The 27334-nt window shown below is 37.0% G+C and overlaps 1 protein-coding gene across 1 annotated transcript; it reads left to right on the plus strand.

Moving 5' to 3' along the window:
• The first annotated feature begins 613 nt into the window (after positions 1–613).
• LOC121651230 (membrane cofactor protein-like) lies at positions 614–26317 on the plus strand. The gene is made up of 18 exons (XM_042003243.1): positions 614–690; positions 2432–2522; positions 2626–2814; positions 3023–3119; positions 3276–3349; positions 3440–3622; positions 3990–4163; positions 15932–16028; positions 16185–16258; positions 16365–16544; positions 16630–16812; positions 17253–17303; positions 17582–17641; positions 19835–19864; positions 19947–19991; positions 20729–20780; positions 21510–21575; positions 25177–26317. The coding sequence occupies exons 2-18, from the start codon at positions 2465–2467 to the stop codon at positions 25226–25228; spliced, it is 1665 nt and encodes a 554-aa protein (XP_041859177.1). The 5' UTR covers positions 614–690; positions 2432–2464; the 3' UTR covers positions 25229–26317.
• The last annotated feature ends 1017 nt before the right edge of the window (positions 26318–27334 follow it).

Consider the following 27334-nt stretch of genomic DNA (forward strand, 5'->3'; position numbering starts at 1 on the left):
GTTTGTTGGTTTTTGTTTGTTTGTTTGTTTGTTTGTTTGTTTGTTTTGTTTTTTCTCGTTTTTTCTTTTTTTTGCACATTTCATAGTCTGTCGTTTAGGGGCTTAGTGGAAAAATCAGGAAAGACTGGGAAGGTGATTAATTTTAATGATACTGAATTTAACTGGGTTATGTACATTAGTCATTTTCTTTAAATGCCCTTTTTGATCCTTTAGTGTACCATTAAAATAATGACGAAATTATGGATAATTAAAAAAAAAGTATATATATAATTAAATTAAAATTAATTTCAAACTGGGAAAGTAACAGAAATACTCCTCAATTCACATAAAAAAAATTTTTTTTAAAAATAAACAAACAACAATGAGGAGTGAAAACACCCTTCCTTCAGTCTGGTCCTGAAGTTTGGCTCGAACACTATTCAGACAACAAATAAGCGTACATGGCTTCTTAAATCACATAATTACACAGTCAGATATAACGTAATTTTTTTTTTTACGCAGCATCGTGGCCCGGAGCCGCATAGCTTTATATCATAATCAAACGTTAATGGTTCACGTTAACGGACGCGGTGACGTCGGTTATTAGAACTTTATTGCTTTTTGGCCGCGCCCACTTCCGAAAAGCAGTTAAATAACCTCATCTAATAAATCACCACCATTCTGTTCCTTCGTGTTTTGTCGACAGGTTCGGTAGGTCCAGCTCTATTCCCGCATTTTTCACTGATTTAACCAACAGGAGAATGAATATCAGCCATTATCGGGTCAATGAGATGACATGCATTTAAAAAAAATAATCATCTTATTAGATGCATCACTTTATTCAGTTTTAATACATTTTATAGCACGCTGTAATAATATATAGTTTTTTTTTTTGTTTGCTTTGTTTTGTTTTGTTTGTTTGTTTTTGTTTTTGTTTTTTTTTTGTTTGTTTGTTTTTTTGTTTTGTTTTTTTTTTTTGTTTTTTTTACATCTCAAACAACCAAAATGTCTGATGGTGCAACTGTTCAAGGCAATAAATAGACTAGGAAAACTTTTAAAATTATATATTATATGATAATAAATTCTAAATGAAACATCGTGGCATGATTGCATGTTTATAATATTTCAAATAAGCCAATATTTATAAATACTAATAGTTTTTTAAACTTTTGAGATTACTTAAAAACTTTTGTCCAACAATTTGTACGCCTTAAAATGTCAGAGTGGCACAAAAGCTAATGCAAGAGTCCAAGTACAAGCCTGTTTAATTTGAAATTAGTTGCAAAAGTCAGGTGGTGTAACTGAGAGGAATGTCTCAATATGACATAAATACTGTTATTTAACGCTTTAACACTATGCAGTGCATTTATTAGATATTCATAAGCTTTAAGATAAGGAATTTATACACTTTTAAATTATTTTCATGATTTTTTAAACAATTGTAGATGTCTGTCAAATAAAGAGAAATCAGCAGGACACAGGAAAGGCATTAAATAGCTGCAAGGGAAGCCATCCTCCTAAAAGAAAGGAGGGGTAATAAATACTGATAAAAAACAACACAACCACAAAATAATAATGTGTTACTGCAGACACTCTAAGGGATACTTGCCAAAAATTTGACTTGAATTAAATCCTAAGAAAATATAAATATATATATTTATAATAAGTGGTTGCGCCACCTGCCATTTTTATGCAGAGAATTTACAAATAAAGTAAAAAAGATTTATTTCACTTCTTTGAAATGTTATCTAACAAAAGTGACTTGTTTAAAGACACTGTTCCAGACTCAAAACTATGTATGTCATTCATTTTGAAAATACTTTTTAGAAATATCTTTTTAGAAGCTTTATTTGTCATTGACCCATACATATCTTTATGAACACTATGTGTTAGCTAATTTCTAGCTAGCTAACAACATAGGATTTTATAGTTTTTCAGCAGAATCGGAAATTCACATGATTTCCATTAATATATCTCTCCCACCACGATGATCTGAGGGTAAATTCGGCTTAGATAAGTTTAAAACTGGAGCTAATTCGGGATTAGCATGCTGTTATTTGTGTGACGCATACGCCCACAGGGTTTTGGGAAAGAGAGATTAAAAGAAAATGGGTAACAAGCTTTGTGATGGCTGAAATGTTATTTTAAAAACATCATTCCTTGTGTTTGTGTTTGTTGAATTAGCTGTTGGATTTTTTTTTTTCTTTTTTTTTATTAATTAAATAACTTTGTTAGTTTGGTCAAACGCCTGGTGTTACTTTACTTAACTACAGAATACTAATTTGTTATCGTGTTTTAATTTGAACGACCGTCGATTTATTTAGATGTCTTAACTCATCTTGACTCTGTGGTGTGTGCTTGTTTATGTTGCTGCTAATTAGCATGTTTTGTAGGGACAACCTTGCTCTAATCCTCACTATATAAACTCCTGTGTCCCTGTTTTTTCCCCCAGAGAGGTATTTTGGATAAACGTGTCAGATCTGTCATGGGTGTCTCTGCCTTGTTTCTATTGAGCAGTCTTGGCCTTGCTGTTCTTGCTCAAGGTGAGCGCAGGTTATAACACTGAGCATGCGCCCTTTATTCTTGATTACCATTCACTGCTCACATCTGCTCATATCTCCTTAACATTTTACATTTCTATTACAGCTCAAGACTGTTCTAAACCTGAGCTAGGACCCACCATGATACTGAGTCATGAAGACATCATTAAAAACACATTCCCAGATGGGTCCAAAGCTACACTGAAATGTGGTATTGGACACGAATCTGCAGGAGGGTCTAGAACCATCACCTGTACTGCGGGCAGTTGGAGTTCTGTGACGTTGAAATGCGAGAGTAAATATTTTACTTTATTACATATTAAGAATCTTTATCATGTAGCAGCAACATTAGCCTATTTTAACGGGTAACCTTCTGAAAATTTGAACCTTCAGATGAACAATGTGTTGACTGGATGAAAATACTGACAATCTAATTACTGATAAATAAAACTGTAATTTTTAAGAAATGGTCCTAATCCTCTGAATAATTTTTTTTTCTGCAGAGAAGAACTGTGGCTCTGCTGGATCAGTGGACAATGGAGATATAAATTATGAGGGGACAGAGTTTGGTGACAAAGCTATGGTGGTTTGTCGGAAAGGGTTAGTAATACATTGATAACTCTTATGGATCATGTTTAGAGAATTAATGGGAAACTGTTTCTTACTTATTTCAATAATATTTTTTCAAATTAATGAATAAAAGAAAAATCTCTTAAGGGGGCTTGCAGATAGTAACATTTTTATTCCTCTAATCAGTTATAGAATGATTGGAAATCCAGTGTTGGCTTGTGGAGACCAGGGCTGGATGGGCAGGCTGCCTACATGTGAAGGTTTGCATCTTTCTGTGTTCACATGCTGCACTTTTGTTTAAAAAAAAAAACTTTTGTCTTTGTCTAATGGGTCTCATTTTGTTTTTGCAGTGGTAAAATGTATTAATCCACCACAGATTCAGAATGGGGATTTTATACCTAAACTAGAATCCTACGATTTTGGACATGTTGTAAAATACAGCTGTGTTGGAACTTATATACTCAATGGATCAAAAGAGTTGACCTGTTCAGAGACTGGGGGTTTCAGTCCTAGTCCTCCAAAATGTGTCTGTAAGTATTTAAAAATATATATATTTTATATATTTTAATGGGTCTCATTTTGTTTTTGCAGTGGTGAAATGTGTTGATCCACCACTGATTCAGAATGGTGTCATAACATACAGCTGTGGTGACAGATTTACAGTCAGTGTATTAAAAGACTTGGCCTGTTCAGAGACTGGGAATTTCAGTCCTAGTCCTCCAAAATTTATTTTAACTCCACCTTGTTGTATAAATACCACTGCTGTCTTAGCACTTCCCCCTTTTACTTTTCTTTTATTTACCTTACAGTGCTTGAATGTATAGATCCTGTTAATATTTACCACTGCTGTTTCAGCACTTCACAACACTTTCTTTTCCCTTTTTTTCTTGCTTTCAGCAGTTGAATGTAAAGATCCTGAAATTCCAAATGCTGAAATTGTTAATGGTTCCCAGCCTCCACATGGACCCATGGCCTCTGTGACGTACAAGTGTAAAGATGGATATGAAATGTCAACCAGCTTGACATGTGACATCAATAGTCAATGGTCGCCTGGAACTCCACAATGCATTAAAAGTAAGTCTTACATTTTTACGTCTGCTTTCTGTCGCTCGTCGTGTCACTTTATTTGTGTTCTGAAATTACAACATGAAAAGCCAAATTTTATAATCAGACTTAAATCTGTTCAAGTTTAACTAACCAGGAACATTTTGTGGAAAACTGTTTTCATTTTCTGGCTTTTTTATCACCACAGCAGAGCAATGAGGATCCTGAGATTCAAAATCCAAGCTCCACTTAAGGTTCTTCAAGTCCACATGGATCCTTGTCCACAGTGAGCTTCCAACACGAACCTTGAATAAAATTTGAAAGGAGAGTTTAAACTGAGCTGTGAATGGTCAGCAGTCGTCTGGAATACCAGAATTTGCAGAGGAAATTAAACTTGTTAATCTACTACGTTTATATTTGATTTTAGTCTAATTTTATTCTATAATCATACAGAAATCTATCAGTCAGATAATCTAAACATGTAAGCACTTGTTTCTGTTTTTCTTCTTTTTTAAAGTCAAATGTGAAGTAAGACCACTGTTTGAAAAACAGTTTCAGCTGACTTTTAAATACTTTGTTTCACCCAAATGTTCATTGATTCATCTCTTAAAAATCCCATATATTCTCATGAATAAAACTGGAGGATAAAGCCTTAAAATAAATGTACTTGTTTGTGTTTTCTGACTGATTTCAGCGACTCTGTAAATGCTTTCAATAAAATGAAAGAGAACATCTGAAGTACCATTTGGAGTGTGCAAATAATTTGTGTAATAACTTGTGTTGTTTAATTCCCAAAGTAACTTCAGTTCACGCAGCAGGTGTCAGACAGAAAGAAGTCCTACTAGTTTGTTCCACAGTGTTGCAAAGGTCAAAGAAAGAGTTATTTCTGAATAGTTTGTCAAACATCTGAAGAAACACAAATACATCTTATACCAGTGTGTTGGACTCTTTCATTTAGCCACCCATTCATTACAATCATTGGCTTTGAATAACATCCTCGTCTGTGGAACAACCTGCCAGAGGAGCTCAGGGCTGCAGAGAATGTTAATGTTTTTAAGAGCAGGTTTAAGACCCACCTTTTAAATTTAGCTTTTACTTAATATTTATTCATTTTATTCTTATTTATTCTATTCCCCTAGCCTATTTATTTTTCTATGTTAACCCATTTCTATTTATTCTATGCTTTTAATCTATTTATATTATTTTTAGGTTATTTCTCCAGTGTTTCCTTGGAGGGGGATCTCTGCACTGGGGGCTTTCATCGGCTGGGGCTGCTCTGTCCTCCGGGTTCTTTCGGTCTGGTTGGGTGGCTCCTCCGCCTCTCACTTGGCCGTGTGCCCTGGGTCGGTGTCCTGGCAGTCGTGGCCTGTGAGCGGCTCCCAGTGCAGACGGCTCCATGTGATAATGTTTCCTTACCTGGCTCGTCTGTGCTCAACCTCACATTAGTCTTTTAATATGTGCATGTATGTGTGTGTATGTGTATGTGCATGTGTATGTGTATGTGCATGTGCATGTGTATGTGTATGTGCATGTGCATGTGTATGTGCATGTGCATGTGCATGTGTATGTGCATGTGTACGCTTGCTTGTACATACTGGTAAGTGAGAGGACGCAAGCAGGGAGGGGGTTGTGTGTATGTGTGTGTGTGTGCTACATTATTGTATGAAAAGTGCTTTATAAATAAAGACTGATTGATTGATTGATTGATTGAACATGTCAGTGTAGTATAAGCTGGAAAAATTATCATTTTATCAGATTGTGTCCAGTGTGTTCGGTTCAGAGGTGTTATCATCAATTGTCTGTGACAGGAGAGAAAATCAACTTGTGAGGAAGCGGCATACATCTCCTCACTAAGCAGGTGCTCAGTATGAGACCACACACATACATGCCCTGCATACACTTTAATATCCTTTTATTTGTGTTTCTTTAGTTTTTTGTTAATGTATCTATCCACTAATATTGGATCCTATTAGGTTGGGTAATACATTGGGTTTGGATTATTTTCAGCATGTGTTTTTGTTGCTAATCTCTCTCTCTCCCTCTGAGGTGGTTTGGGGATCGACACCTTCATGGAGGTGCGCCCATGAGGGTGTTAACCAGGGCCTGGTGTGCTGAATTGGCTGATTTGGCACGAACAAAGTGGCCAGGGAAAGGGGGGAGGATGGGATGATGATAGTGTTTATTTTTTGTATTTGCTTTATTGATTTATGTAATTGTGTTAAGTTAAGCATTTGGGTTAAAGGGGGATGTAATGGTGTATTTGGTGGGAAATGGTGTATGTTAATCTGTGGTAGTGTTTTAGGAGTTACAATTGTATATACACCCGTTTCTGTATGGTAATGGGGCTGACCGTAGGGTTTTATGCACTGTGTAAATATGTAGGTGGTTGGCCTTGTGAGGGTCAGTCAGATAATGGACGTGTATACTGCTGATTGTAACTGGAAACCTGTGAGTAAAAACCCTGAGCTCAGTGAAGACTGGAGTTGAAGTGGGTTCTGTTTGTCATTGGTTGGATTACTCCGGAGGAAATCAGTGTTCGGTCTCTTTAAAGGATTGAGGATCCGTATTGTGGGAGCCTCAAAACCTAACACAACTACTGAACATCTTTACATTATTCGTATGTGGTCTAAGAAATTATCCTGCTGAACTACAAACATGTTACTTTGATATAATAAAAAATTATTTCAGAAATTCTGAACCAAGTTGTCCTTCCCTATACAATGCCGGAGTGGCTAATTGGGATGTTCGGGAGGATTCCTGGTGGGCCGCAACAAGTGAGTGGGTAAGAGATTTTTCTGAGAAGACTAATTATGTGTGAAGTGTGGATCAATACTGAAAAATATCCTCCTATACCAACATTTATAACCAAACTTTCAGGATAGGAACTAACCCAATCAAAGTCTAACTAATATTTACTGTTGACTGACCTTCACTTGGGTAAATGTTAGAAGTCCAAGGGTCAGTTATTGCAGCATGTTATAAGACAGCATGTACATGTACTAGATCATAATGCAGAATTCATACAGTATCTTCTTACCAAACGTCTCCATGGTGATAATATCTCATAAAGCCACCAGATGTGACGACTTAAGTTAAAAAGCAAATATTGATCAAGAAACTGGTAAAACTGATGATCTGGCTAAAAATACATTTTCCTGTTACAACTGAGGTGCAAGTCTTGACGTAGCAGTGATAAAAGTTACACAATGCAGCATCACCCAAAGCAAACAACTGTAAATCAAATACATATATAGCTTTGACTGTTTGTTTTTCTTCACTTTTTAACATTAGATGAACATTTTAGTTGTAACAATCACTTCAATATTTCACAAAATATAAACTTAAAAAAAAAAGATCAAATTTGTGGCACCGTCACTCACAAACAGATGTGTGCATGGCTGTCTTATAACTAACTGATTTTGCAGCTGCATCACCAGCAAACCTCACAAAATACAGCAAAGTAACGTGAAGACAAAATCTTAATGAAATACGTTATCAACATTTTTTATTGTTCACATTCACGTGATAGAAACATGGTTCTGACTGACATGAAAGGGCTGGATTTTGTTTACTTTTGCTAGAGGGTCCATGAAAACAGGCTGCCTACATAGATTCATCGACATTGTCAACAGTCTGTGACATGGGCATAAAAATCATACTAGTTCTATCAAATACTGAACACTTAGAATAATTAGTTTTTAATAGTTTTAAATGGGCTTATTGTATTGCTTTGTTTCATGCACTTTTTATTTCAATGTATTTGTTTGTAAAACACTTCAGGCAGCATGTCTGTTGGAAATGTTCTACATAAATAACCCTGACCTGACTTCTGCATTATTCATCTTATTCACATTGCTGAATAAATTATCCTATTCTACTACAAAGTTCAAAACAAACCTATTTTACAATAAGTGAGCAACTTCATAAAGAAAACGCTTATTTATTTTTTCATCTTCAATTTAGCTATGGTTGGATGCATTAGTCATTTTCTTTAAATGCCCTTTTTTATCCTTTAGTGTACCCTGACGAAATTAAGGATAATTGAAAAAACATAAATATATAACTAAATTAAAATTTATTTCAACCTGGAAAAATAACAGAAATACTCCTCAATCCACTTAATAATAATAATTAACAAAAATAAATAAATAAAAACGGAAACAATGAGGGGTGAAAACACCCTTCCTTCCTTCTAGCGGTGACTGTGCTCTGCCATCTTGTTTCCACATGCAGGTCTGCTCCTGAAGTCTGGCTCGCACACTGTCAGACAGCAAATAAGTGTACATGACCTCTTAAATCACACGATGATAAGTAAAACTATTTTTATTACGACGCATCGTGGCCCGGAGCCACATAGGCTTATCTCATAATCAAACGTTAACGGTTTACGTTAACGGAGACGGTGACGACGGTTATTAGAGCTTTATTGCTTTTTGGCCGCGCCCACTTCCGAGAAGCAGTGAAAGTTACTGACCTCATCCAGAGCCTTCCATATCCTCAGAGTCGCGACACTCCGGTGTACAAAAAATGGCGGCGCACTTCCGGGTTACTGGAGGCTTCAATAGTTCCAAATACCACATCAGACTGAGTTCATAGCCAATGCATTCCATTCATTTTCAGAGGTGAGTCGATGCAATATCAGTCTTATAAGTCACGAAAATGCATGTACATTCTGTCGGACGTCCTGCACTAAAATACTTGCGTCTGTTAAATGTGATAGAATTTTGTTTAAATGTATTTTGCTTTTGTATGTTATAGCTATTGTGCTTTTACACCATGGGCTCTGAGCTTTTTTGTTAAAGTGTGGTCATGGTCTTATAGTATTTATTCCAGTGCACTGATCAAGCGCACTGTTACTCATAGATTCATAGAATTTGATGTTTAATATGACTTAGGTTAGTAGAAACGTATTGTCACTGTGTTCTCAAAATACTGGTTATGTTTAGCCTGGTGCCCAGAGATGACATTTCAGGCTCCTGTGTTGTTTTTTAAGGTGAACAATTTTTTCATGTACTGGGAATTTTTAATGCGTAGTAGCAGGGACAGCTCGGGAGTTTGTAATGCTTTCCATGAATTCCCTATTACAAATAACAGAAAATCACAGAGCACATGACTTTTATCCATTAAATTTTATTTAAACTGTTTAAATATTTATTAAAACTGCCTTTTCCCCTTTTTGCTTTCCATGTTCCATGCACCAATAACTGAGTAGTAATCGCCTAAATTTGATTCCTAATTAATTTATATTTCACCTATTCCCTGAGCATCTCTATTCACTCACTATCACTCTTTTATCTTCCCTCTTAACTTTTGCAATTCTTTATTACACATACTTGTTCACTTATTTGGTAACACCCATTGATATTAGCTCATGTTCTAACCTTGCACAATTCAGCAACATGGAGAATGAATACTCGCTTCATCAGACTAGCCCTAATTGTGGCCAACAAATGTATAACTATCAGCTGGAAAAATAATGACCCTCCCAGTGGCTCTTTGTGGCTTAGAGAGCTCTCGTCTTACCTGTCATCGGAAAAGATTATGTTTAATATATATATATATATATATATATATATTTATATATATATATATATAAACAAACAACAGCAGTCTTTGATAAATGTTTGGGAGGATTTGTTAACTTCTTACGTAACAGAGCTTCTAAGGTTTAGGTAAATAACCTAGAGGTAACAGTATAATAATAATACATGTGATACTGTGATATGCTGTTATTTTTTTCATCTTCTGTACTAAATTATTTTTTTTGTTCTGCCTTACCCCTATAGTGCATCTTTTATAGATATGAATAAGGGTTATTTTAATTGTTGTAAAATAATTTGGTGTATTACTTTATTTTTAATGATTTATTTATTTCTCTTTTTTAAGATTTATGCATTCATTTTTTTTTTGTTTTCTATTAGTCTTGTAATGTTAGATTCATTTATGTTATGTATATTATTTATTTAATGATTATTACTAATATCCTTGTTGTTCCCCACTCTTGTCTTGTATTTACTCTGAAATATCACATTCTGTTTGAAAGCTCTGGAAACATGGTGATTCAAAGGGCTTTACAAAGACATTAAAAACATAAAAATATATGAAGCATAATTGAAAATAAAAAGACAACATGTCTGTTGGAAATGTATAAATCAACTTGACCTGACTTTTCCTTTATTCACGTCGTTCACGTTGCTGAATAAATGATCCTGTTCTACTACAAAGTTTTTACTTCAACATTTTAGACATTTTGAACCCAGTCCTGTCATTCCTATTTCATATATATTTCACAATAAGTGAGCAACATGGAAATGACTTCATGAAGATTTTTTTTTTTTAATTTCCTTTGTGCTCATGTGATGGTGTGTCGACTAGAGGCGCAGTGGAGAAATTGAGAAAGAGTAGGAAGGAAATGAACTTCCTGATATTGACTTTAACTGGGTTGGGTGCATTAGTCACTTTCTTTAAATGTCTTTTGGATCATTTAGTGTACCATTGAAGTAATGACGAAATTATGGACAATTCTAAAAAATATAAATATATAACTAAATTATATGGGGGGAGGTTGCTTAATATTACTGTATTTACTCTGAAATATCACATTCTGTTTGAAAACATCTATAAATAAATAAATTGTTTTTAAAAACATGGTGATTCAAAGGGCTTTACAAAGCATTTAAAAACATAAAAATTTATGAAGAATAATTGAAAATAAAAAGGGAAAAACATAAACTAAGCATGGTCAAGTTTTTTTTTTAAGAGAGACAGTGCAGATTTGGATTTACATACAAACCACTGAAATGCAGCTGAGAGACACAGTACTGTCTAAAGGGGTATTCGGTGTTGTATTCATTGTTGACTTTAAGTACTGACATTACATGCTACAACACGACTGGCTTTAATAATTAGATGAAAGTAAGCCCTAACAAGCTAATCAAAACCGTGAACTGTATGGGTGGTTATCAAATAATGAGGACCGTCATGTCTGATCGTTAATAAATGTTTGTAGGTTGATATGAATATTTCCCTCCAAAAATGTATGAAATTGTTGTGCTGGTTACACTTATTTAATCTATTGTTAAACACGACTTGATAATCACTTAAATCAACATTAAGTAAGTAAGTAAGTAAGTAAATGTTTATTTATATAGCACCTTTCAAGATAAAATCACAAAGTGCTTAACAACAAGATAAAACACTGAATAACAGTAATACAGAGATAATAAAAACAAATAAAACTAAGTAAATCAAGTTTAAGTAGATGTGTTTTTAGCTGCTTTTTAAAAGGGGTCATGGAGTCCACAGATCTCAGGCCTAGAGGAAGGGAGTTCCAGAGGACAGGGGCCACTGCTGCAAAGGCTCTGTCACCCTTAGTTCTCAGCCGTGTTGGTTTAACAACCAGCAGATCTGGTTGGTTAATATAATAATGCATTAACTGACAAAAGTATATGTGCAGAAATAATGTGTTTAGTTTTCACCCTCAGTAATCCGATCGCTGCTGTCTGTTCCGTAGTAGAGTGTAGCAACTCGGGGTTTGTTTAGAACTGTTGGAGGCTCCATGACCCACGTGACCGCTCAAAGACGTCAGTGGATGTCGCAACTCTGAGTATATCGAGGGCTCTGGGAGCGGCGCCTCCATTTTTTTTTTTTTTTTTTTTTTGCGGTCCGTCGAGGCTTGTTGTTCTGTCAGCATACGCATAAGAGTAGTTTACGTTACGTTAATGCGCATGCGGGTTAAGGTTCGGGTTAGGGCTGGGTGCAGTCGTCAGTTTGCACTATGCGTATGCTGATCAGACAATGTATGCTAAACTGACAGAACATGTGTTACCAAGTTTATAATGAAAAGCCGTCAGGTGCTGCTTAAAGTAAACGTAGAAAGGAGGAGGAAACTAGAGCAAAATAGAGGTATGTCTGAGTTACTGAACATGAAGGCAGCGTGTGTTACTTTTCATTTTGACATCGACAGTGGGTTAACGCTAACTAACATAGATGCTATTGCACCGTAACAACAATATTATAATTAAAGTACCACCTGTATTATGCCATAAAAAGCATGCATGTCATAATGTCCAAATGACATAAAGTAAATGTTTGATTCTAATTGTATTTGTAATGCAGTATTTATGCAAATGTCTATTGGAAGGGCAGGCTACTGCTTTTCAATGTTACTGCTATAAAACGTAATGTGTTAAATTTGTGTTTCTCCAGATGCGCAGAGAACATTTTTACAGCCACAACAGGCACCTGTAGAAGCTGCTGAAAGGAGGGCTCAGCCTGGTGATCTTCACCAGATGCTCTCAGTGAAGAATATGAGTTAATTCAACAAAGAAGAATGACTGCAGTACTATTACGTTTTATAATGTTTTATTTTTATTTAAGCTATTAAATAATATTTGGATCTGTAGCAAGCAGATTTAAATGAAGAACACTGACTGCACAATGCAGAGATGTCATAAAGATGATTGAATACAGACAGACTGTGTTTGTGTCTCTCTGAGTGGTGGCCTGGTGGCTGGAAGGACATGAGGGATTTATCTTAATAACTAAACAGCTTTGTGTTACAACTTACATATGAAATATGCTTCAAAGATGTAATTTGATTGCTTGATTTTTTTTTGTTCTACAAGGTGGCATTTTGTTTTGTTTGTCATAATTGTACCAGTTTTTATAGTTTAATGTGTGTTTTTTATTACACTTTTTACATTGTTTTAGGATTTGCATTTGCACTGCCATTTCTTGCCCTGGACTCTTGCAGTAATGTTATTTATTTTTAACTAAATGTTATTTATGTTGTGCTGTTTATCATTTTTGTAGCAGTTTGTTTAGTTTAGAGTGTTTCAGTGTGACCTTGTTTTGTTTGTTAATAAAGAGACAAGAATTTGTACTTAAGTTACAAAAAAGTGTGTGACTGAGTTTTGTAGCTTCGGTTTCGATAAGCATTTTGCCGCGTGGGGTGGGGAGCAAAACTTCTGTTTTGCCCAGGGCACCTGCCAGCCTAGATCCGGCCCTGCTTTCACCACATTCATGGCTTCTAAATGATCAGCCCTTGGTCTCCAACATCTACACAGGATTACTGATTTAGGAAAGACATCCCTTGCTTCCTTTTGTTGTTTTGCCGTTTAAAGATATCTGAAACTGATCTATATTCATAGATCTGTCTTACAACTGATTTTACAGCTGTGTCACCAGCAAACCTCAGTAAATACTGCAAAGTAACATGAAATAAATGCAAACAGTTTCTTACTGAAATAAGTTATCAACATTTTGTATTTTTCACATTCACGTGACAGTAACATGGTTCTGACTGACATGGAAGGTCTGGATTTTGCTTACTTTTGCTAGAGGGTCCAAGAAGGCAGGCTGCCTACATAGATTCACTGACATTGTCAACAGTCTGAGGTGGGCATAAAAATCTTACTACTGTATTCTATCAAATACTGAACACTTAATTTATTTTGTTTTACTTGTTTTAGGTAGGCTCATTGTATTGCTTTATTTGTATTGCTCTATCATGCACTTTATTTTCATTTAAATGTTTTTCAGTTTGTAAAACACACTTCAGGCAGCATGTCTGTTGGAAATGTGCTATATAAATCAACTTGACCTGACTTTTCCTTTATTCACGTCGTTCACGTTGCTGAATAAATGATCCTGTTCTACTACAAAGTTGTTACTTCAACATTTTAGACATTTTGAGCCCAGTCGAGTCACTCCTATTTCATATATTTACAATAAGTGAGCAACATGGAAATGACTTAATGAAGATTTTTTTTTTTTAATTTCCTTTGTGCTCATGTGATGGTGTGTCGACTAGAGGCGCAGTGAAGAAATTGAGAAAGAGTAGGAAGGAAATTAACTTCCTGATATTGACTTTAACTGGGTTGGGTGCATTAGTCACTTTCTTTAAATGTCTTTTGGATCATTTAGTGTACCATTGAAGTAATGACGAAATTATGGACAATTCTAAAAAAATATAAATATATAACTAAATTAACATTACTTTCAAACTGAGAAGAATAACAGAAATACTCCTCAATTTACTTCAATAAAAATAAATAAATAAAAGGAGTGAAAACACCCTTCCTTCCTTCTTGAGGTGACTGTGCTCTGCCATCTTGTTTCCACATGGAGGTCTGCTCCTGAAGTCTGGCTCGCAAACTGTCAGACAGCAAATAAGTGTACATGACCTCTTAAATCACATAATTACGTTGGCATGTATAACGTAAAAGTGTTTTCATTACGCAGCGTCGTACATAGGCTTATATTATGTTTAAAGGTTCGCGTTAACGGACACGGTGACGTTGGTTAGAGCTTTTTAGGTTTTTGGCCGCGCCCACTTCCGAGAAGCAGTGGAAGTCACTAACCTCATCTAATAAGTCACCACCATTGTGTGTCTTCGCGTTTTGTGGACAGGTTCGGTAGGTCCAGCTCTATTCCCACATTTTTCGCTGTTAGATTTAACCGACAAGAGAATGAATATCACCCATTATCGTAACATCTATCTTTATATCTTCATGAACGCCTTGATGGTTTCGCTTTAGCTAACGTTTAGCTAGCTAACGACATAAATGCTATGTGTTAAACTTAACTTGTTTATCGATTTTCAGCAGAATCGGGGATTCACGTGAACTCCGTTAATATAGCTCTCCCACCACGATGATCTGACGGTAAATTCGGCTTAGATAAGTTTAAAACTGGAGCTAATTCGGGATTAGCATGCTGTTATTTGTGTGACGCATACGCCCACAGGGTTTTGGGAAAGAGAGATTAAAAGAAAATGGTTAACTAGCTTCGTAATGGCTAAAATGTTACTTTAAAAACAGCATTCCTTGTGTTTGTTGAAATTTTCTGTCGGAAGCATTTCTTAAAATTATGTTATTAAATAACTTGGTTAGTTTGATCAAACGTCGGGTTTTACTTCAGTTAACTACAGACAAATTTGGCATGGAGTACGGCGTGTTGTGTGTCACATCTGCTACCATAACAAAGATAAGATGGTAACCTTTAAACTCATTTGAGACAGAATACTGATTTGTTGTCGTGTTTTAACCCGAACGACCATCGATTTATTTAGATATTTTAACTAATCTTGGTCGCAGTCGGCTCTGGTGTTTGCCTGGTTATGTTGCTGCTAATTAGCATGTTTTGTAGGGACAACCTTGCTCTAATCCTCACTATATAAACTCTTGTGTCCCTGTTTTTCCCCCAGAGAGGTATTTTGGATAAACGTGTCAGATCTGTCATGGGTGTCTCTGCCTTGTTTCTGTTGAGCAGTCTTGGCCTTGCTGTTCTTGCTCAAGGTGAGCTCAGGTTATAACACTGAGCATGCGCCCTTTATTCTTGATTACCATTCACTGCTCACATCTGCTCATATCTCCTTAACATTTTACATTTCTATTACAGCTCAAGACTGTTCTAAACCTGAGCTAGGACCCACCATGACTTTGAGTGATGAAGACATCATTAAAAACACATTCCCAGATGGGTCCACAGCTAGACTGAAATGTGTTGTTGGACACGAATCTGCAGGAGGGTCTAGAACCATCACCTGTACTACAGGCACATGGAGTGCTGTGACGTTGAAATGCAATAGTAAATATTTTACTTTATTACATATTAAGAATCTTTATCATGTAGCAGCAACATTAGCCTATTTTAACGGGTAACCTTCTGAAAATTTGAACCTTCAGATGAACAATGTGTTGTCTGGATGAAAATACTGACAATCTAATTACTGATAAATAAAACTGTAATTTTTAAGAAATGGTCCTAATCCTCTGAATAATTTTTTTCTGCAGGGAAGAGTTGTGGCTCTGCTGGATCAGTGGACAATGGAGATATAAATTATGAGGGGACAGAGTTTGGTGACAAAGCTACGGTGGTTTGTCGGAAAGGGTTAGTAATACATTGATAACTCTTATGGATCATGTTTAGAGAATTAATGTAAAACTGTTTCTTACCTATTTCAATTATATTTTTTCAAATAAATGAATTAAAGAAAAGTCTCTTAAGGGGGCTTGCAGATAGTAACATTTTTATTCCTCTAATCAGTTATAGAATGATTGGAAATCCAGTGTTGCTCTGTGGAGACCAGGGCTGGATGGGAAGGCTGCCTACATGTGAAGGTTTGCATCTTTCTGTGTTCACATGTTGCACTTTTTTTTAAAAAAAAAAAAAAAAAAAAAAAAAAAAACTTGTCTTTGTCTAATGGGTCTCATTTTGTTTTTGCAGTGGTAAGATGTATTAATCCACCACAGATTCAGAATGGGGATTTTGTACCTAAACTAGAATCCTACGATTTTGGACATGTTGTAAAATACAGCTGTGATGCAACATACACACTCAATGGATCAAAAGAGTTGACCTGTTCAGAGACTGAAAATTTCAGTCCTAGTCCTCCAAAATGTGTCTGTAAGTGTTTAAAATATATATTTTAACCCCACCTTTCAAAATAAATGCCACCACTGTCTCAGCATTTTCTTTTTTTTCCTTGCAGTGGTTCGTTGTAACGATCCTGCCATTTCAAATGGTGAATTTGTTGATGGTTCCCGACCTCCCCATGGATACATGGCCTCTATGACATTCAGGTGTAAAAACGGATACGAAATGGAGGGATCACCTAGTCTTACATGTGGCATCAATAGTCAGTGGTTACCTGGAATTCCACAATGCATTAAAAGTAAGTCATAAATAAAAATCATTACTTAAACCTGATCAGGTTAAATACATAGTGCCATGTTGTATCTGTGGTCTATGCTGATGGGAATGTGAATCAGGAAGTTGCTTTAAAATGTTTCCACTATCTTTTAAAGTTTTTTCTCCATTAAATGTTTATTAATGTAATTTAGGAACATGTCCTTTCAAAATGGCTGATTTTAAAAGTGAGATTAATGAAATTTATTGTTCATGTTTGCCAAATACCTAAAGAAAAATGGAGCACATAAAAATATTTAGAGACAAGACAAAAGAGGGCAGAAGTCATACAATAATTTTAGCGCTTTAGTGGGGTTTTATGAAAGCATTTTTAATCCTTCTGAAAAAAATGTAAAAAAGCTAAACTGCTTGCCTCATCACCATCTTTATCTTTAACCGTACCTGACATATATTTTGTTATTACAGCAATGATCCCCACAACTAAAGCTACCACCACTACTACCAAGAAACCATCAGGTACAGTCCCTCTCAGGGCTGTTGCTTCTCTTGAAATTTGAAAAAAGAGTCTGTAAGCGCCTCAGAACACAGGCTGTATGGAGCAGTGCATGAGACGGAGCAGAGGGCATGGATGCATGGGAGAACCGCTCTGTCAAAAGTCGACAAACGTCTTCATCTTTGTCCACAACCGCATCTGCTGCTACATTTCTTACAGAAAGAGTTTGAAAAAGCTGAAGCACTTGCCTTATCCCCGTCCTTATCGTGAAACATTCCTAACATATTTGATGTTATTGCAGAAGCGTCCTCCACAACTAAAGCTACCACCACCTCTACTCCTGACACAAAGAAACCAGCAGGTACAGTCCCTCTCAGGGCTGTTGCTTATTTCAAATTTGAGAAATGATAGTCTGTAAGTGCCTCCGAACACAGGCTGTATGGAGCAGTGCGTGAGCCTGTTTTATCCTGTGACTGAGCTGAGGGTTCTGATGCATGCCCTCAAAGTAAGCTAAGCTAATGTTTATGTTGCTACGAAAACAGAGGAAAGCTTTCACAAAACCACAGCATCTCTGAGGAGAAATGGTTTTTGATTTTACATCAGGTGGTGAGGACATGAACAAAGAAGTTTGTCGACTTTTCACAAGGCAGTTCTCACCTCTCCTGCTGGCTTGCAGCGAAGGCACTGCATTTACTTAAGTCAGTGTTGGGTGTTCAGCTTTTAATGGCTGTCTGTTTGGCACAGTCATTGCTGACAACAGTAATAGGATGAATTGAGCATGTCCTGTGATGCAGATGTAGCTTTTATCACAAAATAGGAGTTCAGAGCACCGTGGCGGTGGTGGTATTTTAGAAAGAGTGATTGCTTTAGTTCTTGAAGCCATATGCTGTGTGTGGAGGGGCTGCCATTAAATGTCCTAGCCCTAGTGTAGTACCTATACCAGGGATTCCAAAGCCCAGTCCTTGAGATCTTCTATCCTGCAACGTTTAGATGCATCCCTTCTCCAACACACCTGAATCAAATGATTGGCTTGTTACCAGGCCTCTGCAGAGCTGAATGACGTGTTGATTAGGGAGTTCAGCTGTCTGATTCGGGTGTGTTGGAGAAGGGATGCATCTAAAAGTTGCAGGATAGAAGATCTCAAGGACCGGACTTGGGCACCCTGACCTATACACTGGTAAAAGAAAGCCCTTTCATAGCTTTGCTTTAGGTTTATATACTCCCAAGTAAACCTGCTCGCCTGCAGGCATTTATTCGTATCTAACGCTTAAGCTGGATTTGTACTTGCGTACGATCGGTTACGGCATCGCCTCCGTAGGCTCTGTGCAGGTCTGCAGTGGTTTGATGCACACCCCTGCTAAACAGTACGGCTACACGGAAGTACTCCTTTGTGATTTGCCAGTTTGTGATTACACGTTTCTGGATCTCGCTGAATTTGTCCAGTAAACCCATTTTAATTTGAATACGTTGTAAAAGTTTTAACAGAATAATTATTTCTCTATTTGCTTCTACGAGCTCGTGAAGACACTGCACCTCGTCGGCCGCCATTGTTGCTCTAAAACAGGAAATGCCTGCAGGAACTGAAGCGTTGCCAGATCTTGCCAGAGAAACACGCGTCCAGCCTGATGAAAAGAAGCGACTTGGCCCCCTCACAGCAAGGTCATCGGTCCGAGCCTCGGCTGGGGAGGGGTTCAAACAGGGCTCTTTCTGTGTGGAGTTTGCATGTTCTCCCAGTCGTATGCGTGAGTTCACTTCGGGTATTCGGTTTCCTCCCACCATACAAAGACGTGCATGTTAGGTTAATTGGTCACACTAAATTCTCCTGAGGAGTGACTGAGCGGTTTCTGTGTTTTTGTGTGTTTATTGTAGTAATCTTTCATGGTTTAAACTCTTAGTGGTGGTGTTTGTCTCTTGTGGGGATAATTGGTAATATTTCTTAAACTAATGCATCTATGAATTTTCTTTTTAACCAGATCTCTCACATTTAGGCTCTGATCCTTTTAATAGCTAACATAAATAAAGTTTCTTCTCTGCTGTTCACTGATACACCCCTGACTGTACAGCTTCCCCTCAGGCAGCCCTGCCTCACACTCAGAGAAGCTCTTCTGTAAGGTGATCTGGGCAGCTGCTTCAATAAAAGAACTAACTCTTACACTAATATTGTTATCCAGCATGAATCAGAAGTACTGTAGTGTACCTTGACCTGCCAGGTATCTATTTACCTGGATTGGCCAATGATGGACAAAGCCATCGAGGTTTATCTGTTGATTTTCCTGAAAGTGATACTGTACTGCTTTTATACCGTTTTATACAGATTGTTGTAATGTTACTTGCTTTTAAATCAGCCATGAACCTCGCATTATTTAAGATCAAATGCAGTGTGCTAGTTTTCGTATAGCTCACTACCCTGTTCTCCGTGCTTAGTCGCAGCGTAACCTTCTGGTTAACCTGCTGGTGATTGCTCACAATATTACTAATGTTTTTTCTTATATGTTAAACAATAAAAACAGACTTTTGTATTTTAATATGTTTTCACTCCTTATCTCTGCTGCAGGTGTCACTCCTAAACCAGACGATCCTCATGGTAAGCAGTGAAAATCGTCCATAAACTATTCCTGTTCATTCTTCTCTCTTTTTCTTGTTTCTCATCTATCATTTTTCCACAGGTGGTTCAAATGCCCTTCCGATTGGGTTAGGCATTACCGCTGTCGGTGAGTGTCAATGTTATCTTTGAGGACATCTACAACGTTCAGTGACAACGTTGATCCGAATAAGGCTGTTACGGCCTCAGACCAGCACGCCCGTAATACCATGAATTATGGAGCACCTGAGAGGCCATAATATTCTTATTTGGATTCACAAATATGTTAAAAAAAGATAAATTGAGATATTTTAATGAATGAATTTGTTTCCAGAATGAAATAATTTGTGAACTGCAGTATTTATTATTTATTTTTTTTATTGCTAATTTATTTTGAGCTGCCAGTTGAGCATTTTAACCCCTGAACACTCCAAGTAGGCCAGCTGTGTGTAAGTATAGCAAAAGACAAAACAAATTAAACTTATTATTTTTTAATAACTAATTTACCTTTCATCTGAGAATGTGTGAGTGAGGTTACCAGAAGTCTCTAAAGGGCAAAGACATTAATGGGTTATTTTCTAGTTCTTGGACTAAAACTTGGTAAGGCATCAGGCTGTAATATAATTATTGTTTTATGCAGCTATTGTCATCTACAGGCATCTGTTAAAATTTTTTTATATAAAAACACCCCACAAAACAGTTTAATTAGTCTATAAAGTTCATATCCCTGTTTGGCTTTTTTTTCCTGGAGTGAAAAGGGGTTAAATGTCATTATGGTCTTACAACAGATGTTTGCCTTATGGTCACTCATTATTTTAAATCATCATCATCTTCAAACATCTCTTGTTTTTTTTCCCATCAAAATAGTTGTGGTAATTGCCATCATCATCGGTGTATTCTACTACAGGGGAAAAAAAGGGTAAATGGTTTTATTCCGTTCTGCAGACTAACCTTTGAAATCGCTTTATTTGTTATGTATTCTCTGCCTTTTGTTTGTCTCTTCAGTCCAGCTGTTAACAGTGTTGATGAGCTGCACATTTTCTTACTATCTGAGCTTCCTGCCTGTTGCATGTTAAAGTTTTACACTTTATTTTTTAGGCCCTCCTGGTAAATATTCCTTCTTTCAGTGCCAATGTTGTCATAAAAAGCACTCTCCTATACAGAGCTCACTTGCACAAATTGATGTAATTGAAATTAAATTTTAGATGATTTAGTATGCAGTGGTTACAACTAGCAGTCAACTAATGAATCAGGACTTCTTTTTAATGATTATTGTTTGAATTCTCAGTGCAGTTAGTTATTACAGTTCGTGTTGGGAAAAATGTTGATGCTCCTTCTCACAACTTTCCTCTTGAGGATCAGGCTAACGGGAAGACGGTACAGCTAAAATCTGTAGCTTTTAAAGGTCCATGTAGTGAGTTGTTGGTGTGTCTAGTTTCTGGCTTAGATTAATTTGATGTAGGTCAGGAAGTCTTTTTTAAACTATCTGGACTGCAAAAATACTTGTTAATCTTCTACATGGCCTGACCCGGTCAGGATTACCTGTTGTTGTTCTCCCTACAACACACTTGTTCATATCCTGTTTGTTTTAAAGTAGGCTGTTGTAAGACATCCTTTTTTTATTTATTTTTTTCTTTTTGGGAGGAAGAAGGTTTCAGATTGAAGGGAGGAGATTTTCCACTGAAAATCAGAGCCTCCTTACCATGATATATCTGTAAGTTACCCGTGACACTTTTTCCACTTAATGCCCCACCTGCCTGAGCACGCAAGTCTTTCCTTTTGGACTCTAACCTCACTGACCTACTCATGACTAGCAGCCGCTAATATTGCGTGCAATAAAACCTCCGTCATGATCATTTCAGTGTTCAGTTTATGTTGAAACTGTTGCGGAAAGGAGGTGGTTCAGCTGTGTGATTTTTAGGAAGGATGTTGTGAGGAAGGCCTGCCCCTGATTTAAACAAAGTGTTCGAGATGTGGAAATGTTTCAGCTCACAGTTAGCAGCTCAGTAAAATGGTGGAAAACAGCAGAGAGAGACTTGCACAGTTGAACATGACCTGTTACACCATGCTGTTTGTTTAACATAAACAAAGCCAGAAATTCAGAAGCAGAAAAAGATGAAAGTAAATAACATCATAATTCCTTCAGCAGTCTTATTCTGTTGCTGGGCTTTGTCACAGTTTTGGACAAGCGATGGTTAAGTGTGAGGCCATAACAGTAGACAGCCTCTAGGAGGAGTTTGTCCTGCTGTTCTATGTTGTTGTATTTTACCCCAAAATACTGTTGAAGCTGTGCCCTGTGCCTAGATGTCAGCACTTGCGTCTTGTCTGTCCAAAGGATGTTGCTGCAGAAGTCTTGCAGTTTGTTAAGATGCAACGTTGCTAATCTAAGCTATTCTGGCACATTGTCCTTACAGAAAGGAGGCTTTTTCCTGCATCCCCTTCCAAGTGAGTCATGCTTATTCAGTCTACTCACTTCTGAGAATTATCAGCATTATTCTACACAGAAACATTATCCTCTCTGTAGAATGATAGGCCTCCATATTTTTTTAAATGGTATTATAATCCCTCTCAGACTGATGTGTAGCAGCAGTTGCGCTTCAGAGATTTTTGCAGTGTCATCTCGCTGCATTGCATCTAGTTGCAGTTTTTATTTTGAGCAACTCATGTCCCGCTTGCAGCTTACCCGTTTTTATTTGATGGAAGCAGTAAGGGAAGAAGTTAGTTTTCACACCCTGCTTCTGGATTTTTAGCTGTTATTTTAAATGAATAATGACATGGTGTAATATGTTTTGTATTGTTAAATGTTGTGTTTTGAAACCTCAGATCTGAGAAACAGTTTACTTCCCTTTTTTGCATTTGCACATCATTTTAAACAAACCGAGCCAATGCAAACCAGGTGGTATTTAAACAATGAAGAAAGAGGTCTGATTAAGGTCAACTGAGTGCCCAAGGTTTCTTTTATAAGCTCAAAAATGTGGCTGGTGTTGGTAAAATGAGAGGACAGGGACTTGATTGCAGGTCGGGATGAAGAACAAGTAAGGTAGCAGAACGGAGGTCAGGAAGGATTACCAGGCTCTGAGGGGGCAGGAGTTACTCCGACTGAGGAAGGAAAAGGCCTCCATTCTTTTTAGTGATATCAGCAGACATTTGTCTTGAGGGCAGAAAATAAGATGAGTCATCACAGATGTGGTAATTTATATTTATATTTTATAAATATTAGTTTTGACAGAATTAGTCTCCTGTTATTATGAAGTTTTTGTTTTCCATCTGGTCCAAAACCAGCAGCATATGAGCGTTATTGCTTAGCTGTTCTGTTAATTGATTAGTCGACTGCTCTTTATATCCTCCATACCCTGATATTGATGACGTGTTTATATTGTGTAGCACATTATTAAAAGTGTGTGCTTCCTTTCCATCATGTTATGCATGATTTTTACTCCCTAAATTGGGTTAAAAGATGGGCCCTTCAACTCCGGTCCTCCAGGCCCTGCTGTCCTGCAAATTTTAGATGTTTCCTGCTTCAACACGCTTGACTCGGATGAATGCATCTCTTTGTAGAGGGAAGCTATTGGATCCATTTTATTTGAATGAGGTGTGTTGGCGCAGTGAATGTTGGCTCTCGAGGACCAGAGTTGAAACAAGCTTCTTTTGAAGGATAAAACATTTGGCAGCCATGTTAGTTTTATGCAAATTAGACCAAAATTTACATTAAGAGTCTTTCTTTTATTATCGGACCAAATAATGTTGGAAAAACAAGGTTTTTGTAATCACCTGGAGCTCGAATGAATTTTACAACTGATCATTTCTCCCTTGAAACATGGAAGTGGGCCTTAAAGTGTGATGGGCGTAAAGATTAAAATCAGGAACGCCTTTTCCTGTTAGGTCAGAGATGAGTGTGTGTAATAAGTTCACAAACTGTAAAGGAGAGTTGCTCTTGATGGTATGAGCCCTGTTTGTTTGTATTTGTCTTATTTAGCCCATAATATAAGGCAGGGATGGGCAGCTATGACCCTCAAGGGCCACTATCCTGCATGTTTTAGGCGTTTCCATGCTTTAATACACCAGATTCAAACCAAATAGATTCAACAGATTGTTTAATTTTGCAAAACAGTCCATTAATTAGTTTGATGTGCTGGAGCAGGAAAACATGGAAAACCTGCAGAACGGTGGACCTCGAGGCTGGAGTTACCCATCCCTGATTTAATGTTATTAACAAATCTGAACATTATAGTTGTATGTAGTCGTTTCCTCTTGAAGACATATCTTCAGATTTTTCAGTAATCATCATGTAATAGGACCAAGTATTTGGTCTTTTGCTGGAGTGTAGCTCTCCAGGTGCGTTAAGGCCCATTTTGTCCTTGACGATCATATTTTGTATCTCTATGCAGCTGCCACATATCTTATGAGCAGATAGCTGCATGGCTAATGTGTGTTTGTGGGGTTTTCCTCATAGTTTAGTGGTTTGTGGGTGTTTGGACTTAACCTGCTTAGATGTGAGGCGGCCTTTTTTGGTGTGTGGAGCTACAGGTGTACTTGCTGCCTCAAGTCTCAGAGGGTTAAATTCTTGTCACGCCATCTGCCCTCTCATACCTGAGCTGTAATGTTGACGGGTCATTACTTGGTTACAGCAGTCGTGGAGACAATACTGACAAAGAGGCTGCAAAACATGGAGAGGATTTAGCTCTTGCGGTAAGAAGATGGATCCATAAGCACCATTCTGTAAAAAATACATGTCAGTGCAGGCAGATGCTTTTTCCATATTTCTTCATCATGCATGTTCATTACACACAGACCTTCTACAACTTTAAACCACTTTCCTAAAATTTTATAAGTCCTCAATTAGTGCTGCCAAAGCTGCTCCATCTTCTCAGGGTAGCCCTTTTCTGTGGATGCCACTGTGATGCTTTCTGTTGTGGGGGGTTTGGTGTCTTTAATGGATCCTGGATCTGATAAGGATTTGTGGAGTTTGGAAGCTGAATGAACTCTTGTCGAGTTGATGGAGCAGTTCCTGAGCAGCTTTTGCTGTGCAGCTGTGCCCCTGCTGCAGCAACTTGCATTGGAACAAGTTGAGCAATATCGACTTGACAGTGGTTTTAATGTTGTGGCTGCATGGTTATTTTAATTTTACATATATATGTATTTTATTTCATCTTTCACATAACCCTCAGTTGTGGCTCGACCTTTTTGACAGCAGGCTTCTCTGAAAAACCAAGCATAATTAACCTTTTCTCTCATTAACAGGTCTATAAGGTTTGTTACACTCTTATCTCTTATCACTCTTATTATTATTTTTAAATGCCTGCTTTTGTCCACAGCAACCGTAACAGTCCTGTTGGTCCAGCTCTACTGAATGTAAGATCCAAGTAAGAGAAAGGATGTCCTTGGATCAGCCTTCAAATGTACATGAGAAGTGGAATTCTTTTTAATCCCCCTGGAAATTTGCTCCTGATTGGCGGTCTGAGACGTGAGACAACGCCGCCGATTGAACTCGACGCTTAGCTGATGCTCTCGCACGTATCTTTGATAATATCTTAAGCCATTAGCAAGCCACTGATAACCACTTCCTGTTTGAGTTTTTTCTTCCTGGGCACTAATGAGCTCCAAATTGATTTTTAAAATGTTTGCGCTAGAGAACAAATCACAGCTGAGCTTGGACTTTGTGACCCAGTTGTACAGGCTTTCCAAAGCAAGTAAAATCTGAATGTTTTAATGACTTCACTGGTATAGTCATTTAGAATAAATGCAGTAAAAAAAAAAAATTAAATTTAGTTTTGATGCTTCAAGCAAAACCTGTTAATTATTGACTACATATTTGTGTACTGTAAGCGGAAAGGAAGCATGTTTTCTATGAGGCTGTTAGCTGATAAACCAGTCTAACAGATTTCCCTGGAACCCTTTTTATAGCAGAAACAGCCCTTAGCAACGTGCCTGAATAAAAGGCGCATTGTAAAGCCTTACTACAGAAAGCCAAGAAATGACCTTGTTTGGTGTTAGTTGTCTCTCTCTGTGTGTGAATCGCATGTTTACCTAAAAGTTAGGCGTGCTTTGGTAAATAAGGCCAAAAATAACAAAAGAATTACCCATCAAACTCATTTATTTTCATTTCAACAGCTTAAGCTACAAATCAGAAAACAAAAATGCACATTTTTAGTTTTAAAAATAAAATGAATACAGTTTCATGTTTCTGTTGTCTCAGCAGCAATCTTTGGATATTTGTTGACCATTTGCGTTCCAGGACACTGAGCTGTAGCAGTCGTATTATAGTATTTACACACGGCCACTGAAGTGGTCAGAGATGTTTTGAAGTCCATTTTGGAAAGTTTTGCACTTGCTTACCATTAATTTATTGAATATAAATTCTCTTTGAACATGTTGCTCTGTTATATTGTGTGAAAATTTCAGACTTTATTTTCTTTTTTTGTAATCGGCTAACAAAATAAAAAAGTGGAGAAAAGACATCAGTTGTTTGCAGAGTGTTTTTTGTATGAAATGCATGGGTGCAAAATATGCTGCAACTCATGCAGGAACCTTAAAGAGCACCATATAAAATAAATTTAATAATGTAAAGAGTGATTGTAAAGCAAAGGCCAGTGAGATGGAGACATGCCGTGTTCCTCAGAGAGTAGAGCTTCAGAAAAAGGTTATTCAGGTGAAGACGTGGTTGTTACCAATAACTAAGATATACACAGCTTAATAAAAAACGAGGTATTCAGCTTCTATATCCTTTCCAGGTGAACTTAATTTGAATTTCTCTAAACTTTTAAAAGCAAATGCACACAGTTTAATGTTAAAGTAATTCTTGATAAACACACTGTGTGAAACGTGTGTCTGAACCATGAACGGGCCAAATGCTCTGGTTTGTATTTTAGCCGTGCCCTTCATCATACTGTTGACATCTTGACACCATCGGACCGAGACGACACCAAACACACCACACTTATTTTGCTTCAGTAAATTGAGATGACTGAATTAGCATTGAATTATTCAGTTAGCAATAATGATAAATAGTTAATGCAACCATATGTTACTCTGGTAAAATCACACTAATGTTAAGATATGTATACAAAGTGTAATGTAGAGGATGGATTTTTTTTTTCCCTTTGGCAGTGTTGTAATTCAAAGTCAATGGGGAGAGGTTAAGAGTGATGGCGGGATGATGTCCAAGTACCTTTTAAAAGTTATTTTTTTATTTTTCAATTTTTGAATATCTGGAAAAGGTAAAAAGTTGATGCAGTACTGATATAAATGTAGGGCATTTCTTTTTGCCTTCTGCTTTATACAAGAATTTTCTGACTTTTTAACTATAATACACTCAAAATACAGTAAAATTTTAATAACTGGTGATTTTAATCTACAAATTGACAACAGATCTGATGCTCTTGCAGAGGAGTTTTTAAATATTTTAAACTGTCTAGATTTTGAACATGTTACACAGCCTACTCATAACAGAGGACACACCCTGGACCTGGTTAT

The sequence above is a fragment of the Melanotaenia boesemani genome, chromosome 13, assembly GCF_017639745.1.
Source record: "Melanotaenia boesemani isolate fMelBoe1 chromosome 13, fMelBoe1.pri, whole genome shotgun sequence".
In the NCBI taxonomy this organism is placed as follows: Eukaryota; Metazoa; Chordata; class Actinopteri; order Atheriniformes; family Melanotaeniidae; genus Melanotaenia; species Melanotaenia boesemani.